Raw genomic sequence first — 12,852 nt, 5'->3', positions numbered from 1 at the left:
CAAAGTTCAGGGAAAGAAACATAAGACCCAAACACCTCCTTTCTCATCACCCACCTATTAACTAATACACTGATAAGCAGAAATTCCAATCAAGGCTGGTAAAACAAGCTATTGCACGCAGCAAAAACGCTCCTGCTCTACTTTCCCATGATTTTTGTCTGTAGGAAGAGAAGTCAACTCAGAGAACTCCAAGAACCTCCCAATACATGACTGCTATGAGTACATCCCAGTGAATTCCTGATTGTGTTGCCTTTTGGAAGATCTGGAAAAATGATTATGGTTTTTGTAAAAATAATTTTAATCCAATTTACTTTGGCAAGTGGCAGCCCCTGCAAACTATGGCTGAGTTGAAAGGTGCTTTTTCAAAAGGCACCTGGGCTTTCTTTGTCTTTCCTTGAACACATTTCACTTCCTATCCAAGATGCTTCTTGGATGAGAAGTGAAACATCTTCAAGGAAAAATGAAGAAAGTCCAGGTGCCTTTTGATAAAGCACCTTTAGGACAACCACAATCTGGATGATTGAGAATTTCCATAGATCAGGGGTCTTCAAACTTGGCAACTTTAAGACTTGTGGACTTCAACTCCCAGAATTCTCTGGCTGGCTGAGGAATTCTGGGAATTGAAGTCCACAAGTCTTAAAGTTGTCAAATTTGAAGACCCCTGGTCTATAGAGATATGGCTGAGCTCATAAGTAAAGCAGATTTGGCCTTGGTCAGTATTTGGATGGGAACCATCAAGGAATTCCAAGACATTTGGCTGGATAGCAACACAGAAAAACATCCTGGGAGAAAGCTGTGCAATACCTATTTCAAGAGTATTGTGTGGGATGCAGTCACTAGCTCTGTTTGAAGTTAACATTATCTTTACATCTATGAATAAAGAGTGGGGAACTCAGGCTGTGTCAGTTCTGTGTTCAAATCCTGTTCCCTTTGGGGATTCCTGTTGTCAAATTGGCTCACTTTACAAATCAAAACAAGCTGCTCCAAGCTGTCAGACTGCCTGGCATCTGCAAATCAAGCTGTGTTCTTTCTGCTTTGTGCTCCAAAGATTCCAGGCTCTGAACGTAATTGGCAATTCTCTTGTCAATGCATGAGATAAAACTGAAACCTGCTTTACTTCTCAGCTGCTACATTGGATCTGGAAGGGGGACTGTATTAAAAAAAAAGTTATCTGTCACTTAAATAACCAGATATGGCATAACTCAGAAAATGCAAAACCAGCAAAAACATCTTATACTAAGGTGCTCTTCTTTCTTTACCATCACTTTTCAAAAACTAATCTTGGGGTGGAAAAACAAAGAAAAAACATCTGAGGAACAACATGACTGTTGTGCAAAATGGATATTTCAATGAATATGGATTGAGGTAATTGCTCATTGGAGCTTTAAACTAAAATTAACACTGAGATTCTACTATGTTGTATAGAATCACAATGTAGCCTTTTAAATGCAAAACACCTTCTGCTCTGCCACTGAGCTTCACCATTTGTCTTCACTTTATAAAACAGTCAAGGAAATTATTCTTATAAACTTTATATTAATTAATTTTAAGAAAGAGGAAAAGGGAAATGCTGTGATGGGAGATGAATGAGATATTCCATACTGATAAGGAAGTGTAACAGGATAGTTGTATCTTGTTACACTTTCTTATCCATACCATGTATACTCAGAGATAAGTTCAATGTGACTTTCTCACAATTAAATGTGTATATAGTGGCAGCCTAACTTTCAGAACATAGGCTACATTTGAACTACTTAGCATTACTTTTTAAAAAATGACTGTTAAATATTTGAAAATAGTTATCACACCTTTCAACTTCCAGTTATGTCTAGTGCTATGTCAAGGATTATTTTAACTGCAGTAATATAGCTGGTGGTAGCAGTGTCAAACTAGCAAATGCCTTTGCCAGATTTTGACCACATGTAGGCAAAAATCAAGAATCTCCTGGAGATCTCTAGCAAAAAGCAATCTAGTTACAATATAGTCCAAATCCTTTGAATTTTCCAAATTAAGGTTGTTGTTTTTTAACTAACTTTTTTCCAGGATTTTTTTAATATTACCATCTAATACCTGCTGCTATTCCAACCAAAAAGTTTGTGGTCCAGAGACTATTACAAAGCTTTACTTATGCTAACATCTTTCAAATATATTGGTTGGTTTTATGATGAAGAAGGTGATATTAACTTTTAATAACAAAAAAGGTTCTTCAAGAAGATCTATCCTCAACCTGGTCCTTCAGGTCTGCTGACTTTATAGTGATAGTTATTTTAAATTCCAATATGCTTAGGAATGGATGCATGCATGCATGATGTATGGATACATGGATGGTTGGATGGATACATGGCTGGCTGCAGAACTGAAGACAGTTAGTTGAGATACATGTAGATGACCAAGAGGCTATTCAGAACAGGTATGTTCAATCAAACAATCAGAATAGAGCTGGAAAGGACCTTGGAGGTCTTCTAGTCCAGCCCCCTGCTCAAGCTGGAGTCCCTATATCATTTCAGAAAAGTAGCTGTCCAGTCTCTTTTTAAAATCTTTGAGTGTTGGAGCACCCACAACTTTTGAAGGCAAGCTGTTCCACTGGTTAATTGACCTCACTGTTAGGAAGTTTCTCCTTAACTCCAGGTTGCTTCTCTCTTTGATTAGTTTCCAATTCAGACTTGGATATTTAACTGGGCAAATTATGACTGAGGTGAAGATGGATTTAAATGAAACTAGTTTGGCTATTAAAAAAAAGGTTAGGATCAATTAGATTGAACAGAAAGTAAGGAATGCAGTTCCTAACAGTCCCAGGCAATGTAGCCAATGATAAATTAATCCAAAATATTTGTAAGGTATCAAGATGCTAATTGTTGGATTAGAGAAATACACTTTAGAATTTGATTTGTCTTTCTAATTCTGTTCCATAGGCTAAGTGGGGAACTAACCTCTTCCCTTGGAAGGCTGACATCAAATAAAACACTTAATTCAATGAGCAACTGACAAGAAGAAGACAGCAGAATTTGCACCTGTCGTAAAGGAAGGCAAGAAGACATAGTCTAAGGTAGATTGGATTTAGTCTGGGTTGTGAAGGTATTTATCATCTGTATTTTCTGTACAACAAGAACCTAGAAGTGGACGTCATGCCAAGAAGATCATTCCCATGTATACTATACACATATACAAATATCCAAGGGCACAATAAATTTTATCACTACTCACGTGTGGTCTCAACCACTGTACTTTTCTCAGTTTCTCTTGTGGAAACAAATTAAATCCAATGGAATGACTATTTGCTGGGAATGCATCATCTTCAAAAAGTAGGCCCTTACGCAAGCAGTAGTTTTGCAGTTTAACAAAGTCCTGATTGTTAAACGGCAAAGGGGAAGCTGGACTTCCTTCAGTTGCTTGATTTGGCTTGAGAAGCAGGTTCTTGTCTTTCTCCTATAATGAGAAAAAGGGAATGGAGAAGAATTTCATTAGCTGACAAATTTAAGAACTGAAATTCACTGAAAAAGAGATCACTTCTATATCACAAATCAAGAGGATTTAGATTTGTCTGAAATGCGCACTAATCTTATGCAGAGAAATGTAGAAACAATTAACATTCAAATGGGGAAAAATCAATAGTGGGAGGTTTTTCTAGATTGATTAGGGATTTAACTCAGGGATGGTGACATTGTGGGGATTCAGGACATTTCTGCAGGGTAGTGTCAAGTCAAAGAAGCAAAATTGTCCAGATTCAATAAAGCGAGTTAATATTCACATTAGGATTAAAGTACATACTCTTGGAAATGGTAAGCACTTCCATTTCTAATTTATTAGTGAGTTAATTCAAGCAGAGTTTGTTGGAACATTTCAAATCTAGAATATAGAATAACAGAACTGGAAGGTCTTGGAGGTCTTCTAGTCCAACCCTCTGCTTGAGCAGGAAACCCTATACTACTCCAGATAAATGGCTGTCCAGTCTCTTTCTGAAAGCCTCTAGTGATGGAGCACCCACAACTTCTGAAGGCAAGCTATTCCATTGGTCTCTTCTTCCTGTGTTTTTCAGCAGGCGCTACCATTTATAAGATGAGCTATGATTAAATCTCCCTGTTATCTGTGATTGTTTCTGTCTAAATTTTTATTATTTTCCCAGTCTCCTGCCAACTATCACAGTTAGAACATGTGTACAATTTAGAGGAGTCCTTATTCCTATTCTCTGTTAGAATGCGGTATTGCAGGCTAATTCTGCCAACTGCCAGCAGTTTGATTCTCACCAGCTCAAGATTGACTAGCCTTCCATCCTTCTGTGGATGGTAAAATGAGAACCCAGATTGTTGCAGGGCAATATGCTTGACTCTGTAAACTGCTTAGAGAGGGCTGTAATGCATTGTGAAGCAGCATATAAGTCTAAGTGCTATTGCTATTAAATGACCTGATAAAAATCATGATCTGATAGGAGCAGCTGGACTACAAAAGTGTACAGTCCACGACTGAGTGATGTTTATGCCAAATTAGATCTGTTACAAGCAGGATTTCCTGCACATGGAGAGAAAATCTGGACTTTCCATCCACTTGCTTTTGCTCAATAAAAGTGAAACCACTGAGATAATTAACAAGCATTTGATTTGATGAAAATGAATTATGAACCTAACTAAATAATGAATCTATAGAAGATTGCTTTATGTAGCTGAGCATTCACACCAACTTCAAAGCTTTCCCCAGAGCTTCTGTAAGGCCTTATTTAAGACCTCAACCCATGAACCAGATGGTTGTAGACCTCAAATAACACATTTAGACGTAGATTCTTTGCAGATTGATTTTTGCATCCTGCAGTAGCTCTCTGCCACAAATATACATTTTCCATTAAATGATTAATTACTTTCTACATTCTTAAATAAGGAAAGTAGCTCCTTTTTTAAAGATGAAATTGGATGACATTCCAAAATAAGCTTCCACTGACACCAAGAATTAATATTCTTTTCCTGGTTCCATTTCTCCTACAATGGAAATAAATCTTATGTAATGTAGCATAACACGACAAGAGAATGGTTTCCCCTTAACAAATACTCATTTGCAACAGTGCTCAAGTCCCTGCATGCAAAGATCTATTTCTCCTAATGCAGTCCCAGCAAAACTGATGACTAATTCCACAGCCCAAATTAAAACTAACAGAGCTTGAAGACTGGGGTTGACACATGCCCAATCTTTCTTTTCACTCCCTCTTGATGAAGAACAGAAAGAACTTTTAGCACGTGAGCATGTATGCTTAATTACATTGTTTAACACACTGGGAATAATTTAGCAAGTGAAGTGAAAGTGAAGAAGGCATTTCACTCTCCTCTGTGCTGCAAAAGAACCTTGTCAACTACATAAGAATGGGTGTTGGGGAGACATATGAGCAAATGTCAGAAGCAGTATTCCCTATCATTTAAAATTTCCTGTTAGAGAAAAAGAGGCTGATCAGTGGTCAAAGATAGACTTGTGATTGTAGGAAGCTGCTTTTTGTTAGTCTAGCTCACAGGTGTCAAACTTGATCGTATCGTGATCTTTTGTGACATTTTTTGCCTTTGTGGAGCTGGGGTGGGTGTGGCCTGTGCATGATGCATCCAGCCCACGGGCCACCAGTTTGATATCCCTGGTCTAACTGGATTAGTACTGTCCACTCTAAGAACATAAGAAGAGCCACAGTGGCTCACATTATAAATCCATCAAGTTAAGCCTTCAATTCTCACAGCAACCAACAAGCTTGGATATCTTTTTTTTTTACTATATTTTGCAGTGATGACTTTAGAGTGATTATTAGAAGTCACTTAAGACTGCCAATACTTAATTGCAGTCTGAAGATTTTCTAATATTCCCCTCAGATTTCATCAATAAGTTCAGAAAATAAATGGCTCTTGGTTGTCTGAAAAGATCTGATGCGTGCTGAATTTTGCAAGACAGTTTCAACAAATTAGAAACAGTGCTAATTATGGCATTGGCAGGTTAACATACATGATTCACATCATAATACGGAAGTGGAGAACTAAAGAAAAGAGAAGAGGTATCTGTGTTCAATTCCTCTATGACAGTAGTTACTAAGCCTGGGCGGATCTTTGAGGATATCTTGCATCGCTGGAGATCTGAATGAAGTGGCTTTATTGAAAAGATGGACATCAGATTTTTTTTGCTGAGGGTGTAACAAAATTGTGAGTCATGTGAACATCTGGTATCTTTTTGGAGTAGTATTTTCATGTTTATAAAAAGGTTCATGCAAAGCTATTTGTCTCACTGATCCCATGAGCCCATCTCTGAGACTTGGCCACCTCATCTATTTCCTTGTCCATTTAAAAAAAGTCATCAGACAAGAATGTGACTAATTAGAATAATAGGAGAAAATCTCCAGTGTGATAACTGGCAAGTTTCTCAAAAGGTGAAAGTGTGATTATGAAGCATTGCATTCCAATTATGCTTGTATACATCTATTCATATCATCTCTAAATGCCATAATTATTCTTATCTCATCTCTTTGCTCAGGTATAGTTGTATCCTGCTGGAATGCCATCTGTTCTATAGTGGGGATTTTTAGATAGTAGTATCTCAGAAACTGACTGAAAACTTGCTTCAGTAATTAAGTTATACAACTTAATCTCTTTTTCTTTTAATTCCTAGACAAGATTGTTTTGAAGACTTCCCACCCACCCACCCACATACTTCCATTCTCTATGTAGATACTGTTTTCTGTATTATATGAACAAAACAAATTAAATGTAAAAGATGCCCTGTAAATGTTCATTTGGAGATTACCAATCACAATACCAATGAGCACGTCTGTATCATTGGGAAACCCTGTACAGAATAGTAAATAAATTACAAGTGATATATCTGGAAATTTCAACTGTAGTGGGAAAATTCAAGTATAAAATCAGTGCCTGCCAAGAAGAAATAAGGCATGACTAAGGGGCAAACATGAAATAAACACTTTAAATCTGAAGCAACCATTAGAGAAAGAAACTTTTGGGATAATTGATAGTAGTTGTGAAAATTATGAATTATAAGCAAATCTGAGAAACAATTTGATAGCCATACATGAATGAACTGAAAGAACAGATGAACTATATACAGTGGTTAGATTGTGCAACCAGGTCCATAGCCGTATGATGATAGTATAGTCCACATTTTTCCATTTTTAATAGGATCTCATTCAACTCTGCATTCCTCTGATTAACTAAACTGGTTATTCTATTGATAAAGATTTGTTTTCTTAATGGGTGATTGCTTTGGCCACTAAAACCTGTGTGGAACATGATGATGAAGCATGCAAGAGATGTGATTTTCATTTGTTTGAGTTTGAATGGGGTTACTAACTTGAGTAAATTAAGCCTAGCATAGGCTTATTACAATTAGTTTTCTGATAGTTTTCTGCCTGCTTCTGAATCTAAACTTGGGCAGAAAACTGAAGCAGCACAAAGGCCACTTATTCATAGTCTTCCCCATTATGTAAGCATGTACTGCATTTCTATTCATATAGATGTTTTTACATACAAAAACTATATCCATATCCATAAATGAGTATATCTCTATTTCAAGCAACCTGGGTTTCTTTCTCTCTTCTTTTATAATGATACATTTTAATTTCTTCAGTGATGCAAAAGACCACATGACACTCGCCTGCAGCTGGCTATTTATTTTCCACAACAGAATAAACTAGGAACATCCATGTGTCATCATGATTTATCCACCATGGTGGGAAAAAATTGAATTGAGAAACAATTTGTAAAATAACAATTTGTAAAATAAAAAGAACATGGAGGAAGACATGTTGAATCCTAAGAACATTCACATTAGATCACTGAGGCTCAAGCCACCCCACCAAGGGACCCACATCCACAGATGTGAAATAGCTGTGCAGTTTCCTGGCCAGTTATAAAAAACGCTTGGAAGGACCACCATAATGATAGCTACCACCACAGGTCTAAAAGATTTTTTTTTTTATCCATGGTTCTGCTTTGTACCAGTTTTAGGAGACTTAGGCATGAAGTCTGGAAATTGATGAGGGATTAACACAAAAAATAAAATATGAATCAGCAGGCCATTCAGCAGGAAGCAGTACAGCAGGGGTGTCAAACTGCCGGCCCACAGGCCGGATATGTCATAGCAAAACTGTGCCCATCCCATTGCCAGCAATGGGAAAAAAGTTGTGATACGTCGCGACACGCCACGTGACATTGCGAATTTGACACCCCTGTAGTAGTGTGAAGCTTTGTTTTGTAGCTTCAGTTTCCTCCTGACACAGACTTCTGCCAATTGCTGAATTCCACCAGACCTTGCTTTCATCTGGGTCCTTCTCTGCAGCCCCATAAACAGAGGCCTTTCTACTATTTTGTAACCTGGAAAAGTGACTACCTAGTGATTTACACTATAGAGGACCCAGATCCCACCCTCTTAGCCCAGAGGCTTTCTTTTTTATTATTATAGAAAAGAAATGGCTTTCTTTGATCATTCTTTTTATTTAAAAAAAGGAAGGCTTGCACAGTTTCAATCTGAATTTATTCAACGGCTATCCTGAGAATACTTATTACTGTTTCTGCTGCTTCTATAATGAATAAATAGCTAAGCCACAAACTGCCTCCTCTTTCTTTAAAGCTGACATTGTTATTGTCATCATCATCATCATTTTCATTTTGAAACTTAGTATTTGCTGCTACATTTTTTTGCTACCAAGGACAAATACTACCTTACTATGCTTGTTTAGATACCATATATATTATATAATTGGGATTGCAAAAAGAAAGGCAGTCATGAAACAGGATTGATCCTTACTTAAAACACTTCTCAAATATCCTTTCCCTAACTCTGTGGAATTTCCCACAAAATTCCCAATACAAAGTTTCCTAGTAGAGGTAGATTCATTTTTTTTACTGGAAAAATAGTGTGAACATTGCAAACATTACTGTTTGCTTTCTCTTACCTAGATTCAACCTTGGCTTGAAAACCCCAATGATGGAATACCCAAGATTCCAGAAGACAGGCTATTCCACTATTTAATAATTCTTACTATCAGAATTATTATTTTTCTTTGAGTTTGAATCTCTCTATAAAATTTCCAACCATGGGCTTTGTTGTACCCTCAGGGAATACAATAGTCAGAATAGAATAGAGCTGGAAGGGACCTTGGAGGTCTTCTAGTCCAGCCCCCTGCTCAAGTAGGAGAATCTATACCATCTTAGACAAGTGACTGTCTAGTCTCTTCTTCAAAATCTCCATGATTTCTGGAGGCAAGTTGTTCCACAGGTTGATTGTCCTCACTGTCAGGAAGTTTTTCCTTAATTCCAGAATAAACCCACATCCTTTCCCCTGTGTCAGCCCTTCAAGAATGCTATAAAATCTCCCTTAGCCTTTTCTACTTAAGCTAAATGTGCCCTGTTCCTTTAATATTCTTCATGGATTTAGCCTGCAAGCCCCTCACCACTTTTGTCACTCTTCTGTTTTATCCTCTTTCAATTCCTCAGCATGCTTCCTGAACTGTGGTAAGCAAAAATGGATACGGCATAGTCTGCCCAGTGTGATGCAGAATGGAATTATCACTTCCTGTGAACCTGATATTATATCTCTGTTGATGCAGCTCAGGCACCACTTACCTTATCCTTATGCATCTAGCTTTTCCTACCTGAGTGCAGAACTCTACATTTTTCACCACTGATTGCATTTTATTAGGTAGGTCCTTATGTTCAAATCTATCAAGATAATAATAGAACAGAACAGAACAGAATAGAATCGGAAGAGACCTTGGAGATCTTCTGGTCCAGCTCTCTGCTCAAGCAAGAGAACCTATACGATCTCAGACAAGTGACTGTCCAGTTTCTTCTTAAAAGCCTCCAGTGATGATTAATTGTCCTCACTGTCAGGAGGTTTCTCCTTAATTCCAGGTTGTTTCAATGGTCAGTTTCCAACCATTGGTTCTTGTCCTGCCCTCTAGTACTTTGGAGAATAATTTGACCCCCTCTTCTTTGGGGCATACTGGAATACTGCTATCATTTCTTCTTTTCTTTAGACTAGCCAAACTTAAGTCCTGCAGCCATTCTTCATATGTTTTAGTCTCCAAGCCTTTTGATCTACATTTCTTTTCTACCCACAACAGTGTGGCTTCTAACAAGTTGGACTACTTTTTCCTTTTGTGAAAATAATAATAATAATAATAATAATAATAATAATAATAATAATGATGATGATGATGATGATGATGATGATGATGATGATGATGATGTAGTAGTAGTAGTAGTAATAGTAGTATAGTAGTAGTAGTAGTAGTAAAGTTGGAAGGGACCTTGGAGGTCATCTAGTCCAACCCCCTGCTCAGGCAGGAAACCCTATACCATTTCGGACAAATGGCTGTCCAGTCTCTTCTTAAAAAGTTCCAGTGTCGGAGCATTCACCGCTTCTGGAGGCAGGTTGTTCCACTGGTTAATTGTTCTAACTGTCAGGAAGTTTCTCCTTAGTTCTAGGTTGCTTCTCTCCTTGCTTAGTTTCCACCCGTTGCTTCTTGTCCTGCCTTCAGGTGCCTTGGAAAATAGCTTGACTCCCTCTTCTTTGTGGCAGCCCCTGAGATATTGGAACACTGCTATCATGTCCCCCCTCATCTTTCTCTTCATTAAACTAGACATACCCAATTCCAGCAACCGTTCTTTATATGTTTTAGCTCCAGCCCCCTGATCATCTTTGCTGCTCTTCTCTGTACTCTTTCTAGAGCAGACATGTCAAAGCCAGATGCGGCCTGCGAAGTGGTTTCATGTGGCCTGCAAAGCCATCCTGGAAACAGTGAGGGAACGGCCCCCACTGCCTTGGCCCTGGCCCTGGCCCTGGCTGCGTTTCTTGCCTGTTTTTCTCCCTCCCTCATCTCAAATATTTTCCCACCACTCTGTACTTAGGGAGGAAGAAAGGAAAGAAGGAAAGAAGGAGAGGGAGGGTCTGAGGAAGTCCTGCCTTAGTCCGGTCCTGCTGCCCTTCTACCATCCCTTTGCCCCCTATCCTGGGGTCTCCCATCCTATTGCTAAGGAAGCTTTCAATACAAAACCGGATCTCCTCCCATGGAGAGGGAATAGGCCTCCCTCTGACTTTGCCCTCGTACCCATCATGGGCAACCTGGCTAAGAAGAGAAAGCACAGCAGCAGCAGCCTTGAGGAGGAGGTAAGTGCAGCTGGGTGCCCCCTTGGGGATGTGGGCTTGGTGCTGTGGGTGCTCGAGGGCCAGGTTGGGTGTTTGACCTCTGCTTCCCAGGGCTCCAGGCAGCTCGCACCACTATCCATCCCCCCACATGGCCACATGCCTTGGCACTTGCCCTGGTCCCACCGCCTTTTGCCTGAGACCCTCAGATCTGTCCCACTCCTGCCCAGGCCCCCACATGCCCCCTTGATGTGAACAATGTAGAGCTGGCATTGCCCACCCAATAGGCCACACCCACTCCACGCCCACCCAGTAGGCCGCACCCACCCTGGCCATACCCACCTGGCCCCCTGAGGGCAACCTCAATGCTGATGCGACCCTCAATGAAAGTTTGACACCCCTGTTCTAGAGTCTCAACATCTTTTTTACATTGTGGTAACCAAAACTGGAGGCAGTATTCCAAGTGTGGCCTTACCAAGGCATTGTAAAGTGGTATTAACACTTCACGTGATCTTGATTCTATGCCTCTGTTAATGCAGCCTAGCACTGTGTTGGCTTTTTTGGTAGCTGCAGCACACTGCTGGCTCATATTTAAATGATTGTCCACTAGGATTCCGAGGTCCCTCTCACAGTTACTACTATTAAGCAAGGTACCCCCTATACTATACCTGTGCATTTGGTTTTTCTTGCCTAAATGTAGAACCTTGCTTTTTTCACCATTGAATTTCATTTTGTTAGATAGCGCCCAGTGTTCAAGTCTGTCCAGGTCCTCCTGTATCCTAAGCCTGTCTTCTGGAGTGTTGGCTATTCCTGCCAGCTTGGTGTCGTCTGCAAATTTGATGAGTTCCCCATCTATACCCTTGTCCAAATGGTTGATGAAGATGTTGAAGAACACTGTGCCTAGAACAGAGTCCTGAGGCACCCCACTACACACTTCCCTCCATGTAGATGCGGTTCCATTGAGGACCACACGCTGAGTATGGCTGGTCAGCCAGCTATGGATCCATCTGGTGGTGGTGCTGTCTACCCCACATTTTTCTATCTTGTCAAGTAGTAGGTTGTGATCTACTTTATAAAATGCCTTACTGAAGTCTAAGTAAATTATGTCCACAGCATTTCTCTGATCCACTAATTTTGTCACTTGGTCAAAGAATGCAATAAGATTTGTCTGGCATGATCTATTTTTGACAAACCCATGTTGGCTTTTAGTAATGACTTTGTTTGCCTCTAGGTATTCGTTGTTTGATTATCTTTTCCAGGATCTTCCCAGGTATTGAGGTCAGGCTGATAGGTCTGTAATTTCCTGTGTCCATTTTTTTCCTTTTTTTGTAGATGGGAACTACATCAGCTCTTTTCCAGTTCTCTGGTAGTTCCCTTGTGCTCCAGGATCTTCGAAAAATATAGTTCAATTGTTCTGAGATCACATCTGCCAGTTCCTTGAGAACCTTGGGTTGTAATCTATCTGGTCCTGGCGATTTAAACTTGTCTAGGCTGGATAGGTGCTCACTTACCATTTTCTTGCCCATCTTAACTTGTGTTTCTATTCTGTTTTTATGGCACTATTTTTGATAGGTTGGTCTGTTTTTTCCTTTGTGTAAAGACAGATGCAAAAAAGGAGTTAAATAGTTCTGCTTTCTCCCTGTTGCTTGTCACCTTCTTGCCACTTTCACCCACTAATGGACCAATCATTTCCTTCACTTTTTTCTTGTTTTTTACATGTTGAAAGAAGCTTTTTTTGTT

General features: G+C 39.4%; 1 protein-coding gene across 1 annotated transcript in view; it reads right to left on the bottom strand.

Annotated features, from left to right (window-relative positions):
- Positions 1 to 12,852, bottom strand: part of CAPN13 (calpain 13) — a 103,682-nt gene that overhangs the window by 77,513 nt on the left and 13,317 nt on the right. Inside the window, exon 2 of the mRNA XM_039346515.1 lies at positions 3,205 to 3,426. Within this exon, the coding sequence (XP_039202449.1) occupies positions 3,205 to 3,426 (222 nt within the window). The remainder of the gene's footprint in view (positions 1 to 3,204; positions 3,427 to 12,852) is intronic.

Source organism: Crotalus tigris, unplaced genomic scaffold (assembly GCF_016545835.1).
Source record: "Crotalus tigris isolate CLP2741 ecotype Arizona unplaced genomic scaffold, ASM1654583v1 scf7180000018001.1161693, whole genome shotgun sequence".
Classification (NCBI taxonomy): Eukaryota; Metazoa; Chordata; class Lepidosauria; order Squamata; family Viperidae; genus Crotalus; species Crotalus tigris.
This window is presented reverse-complemented; position numbering and strand designations above follow the sequence as displayed.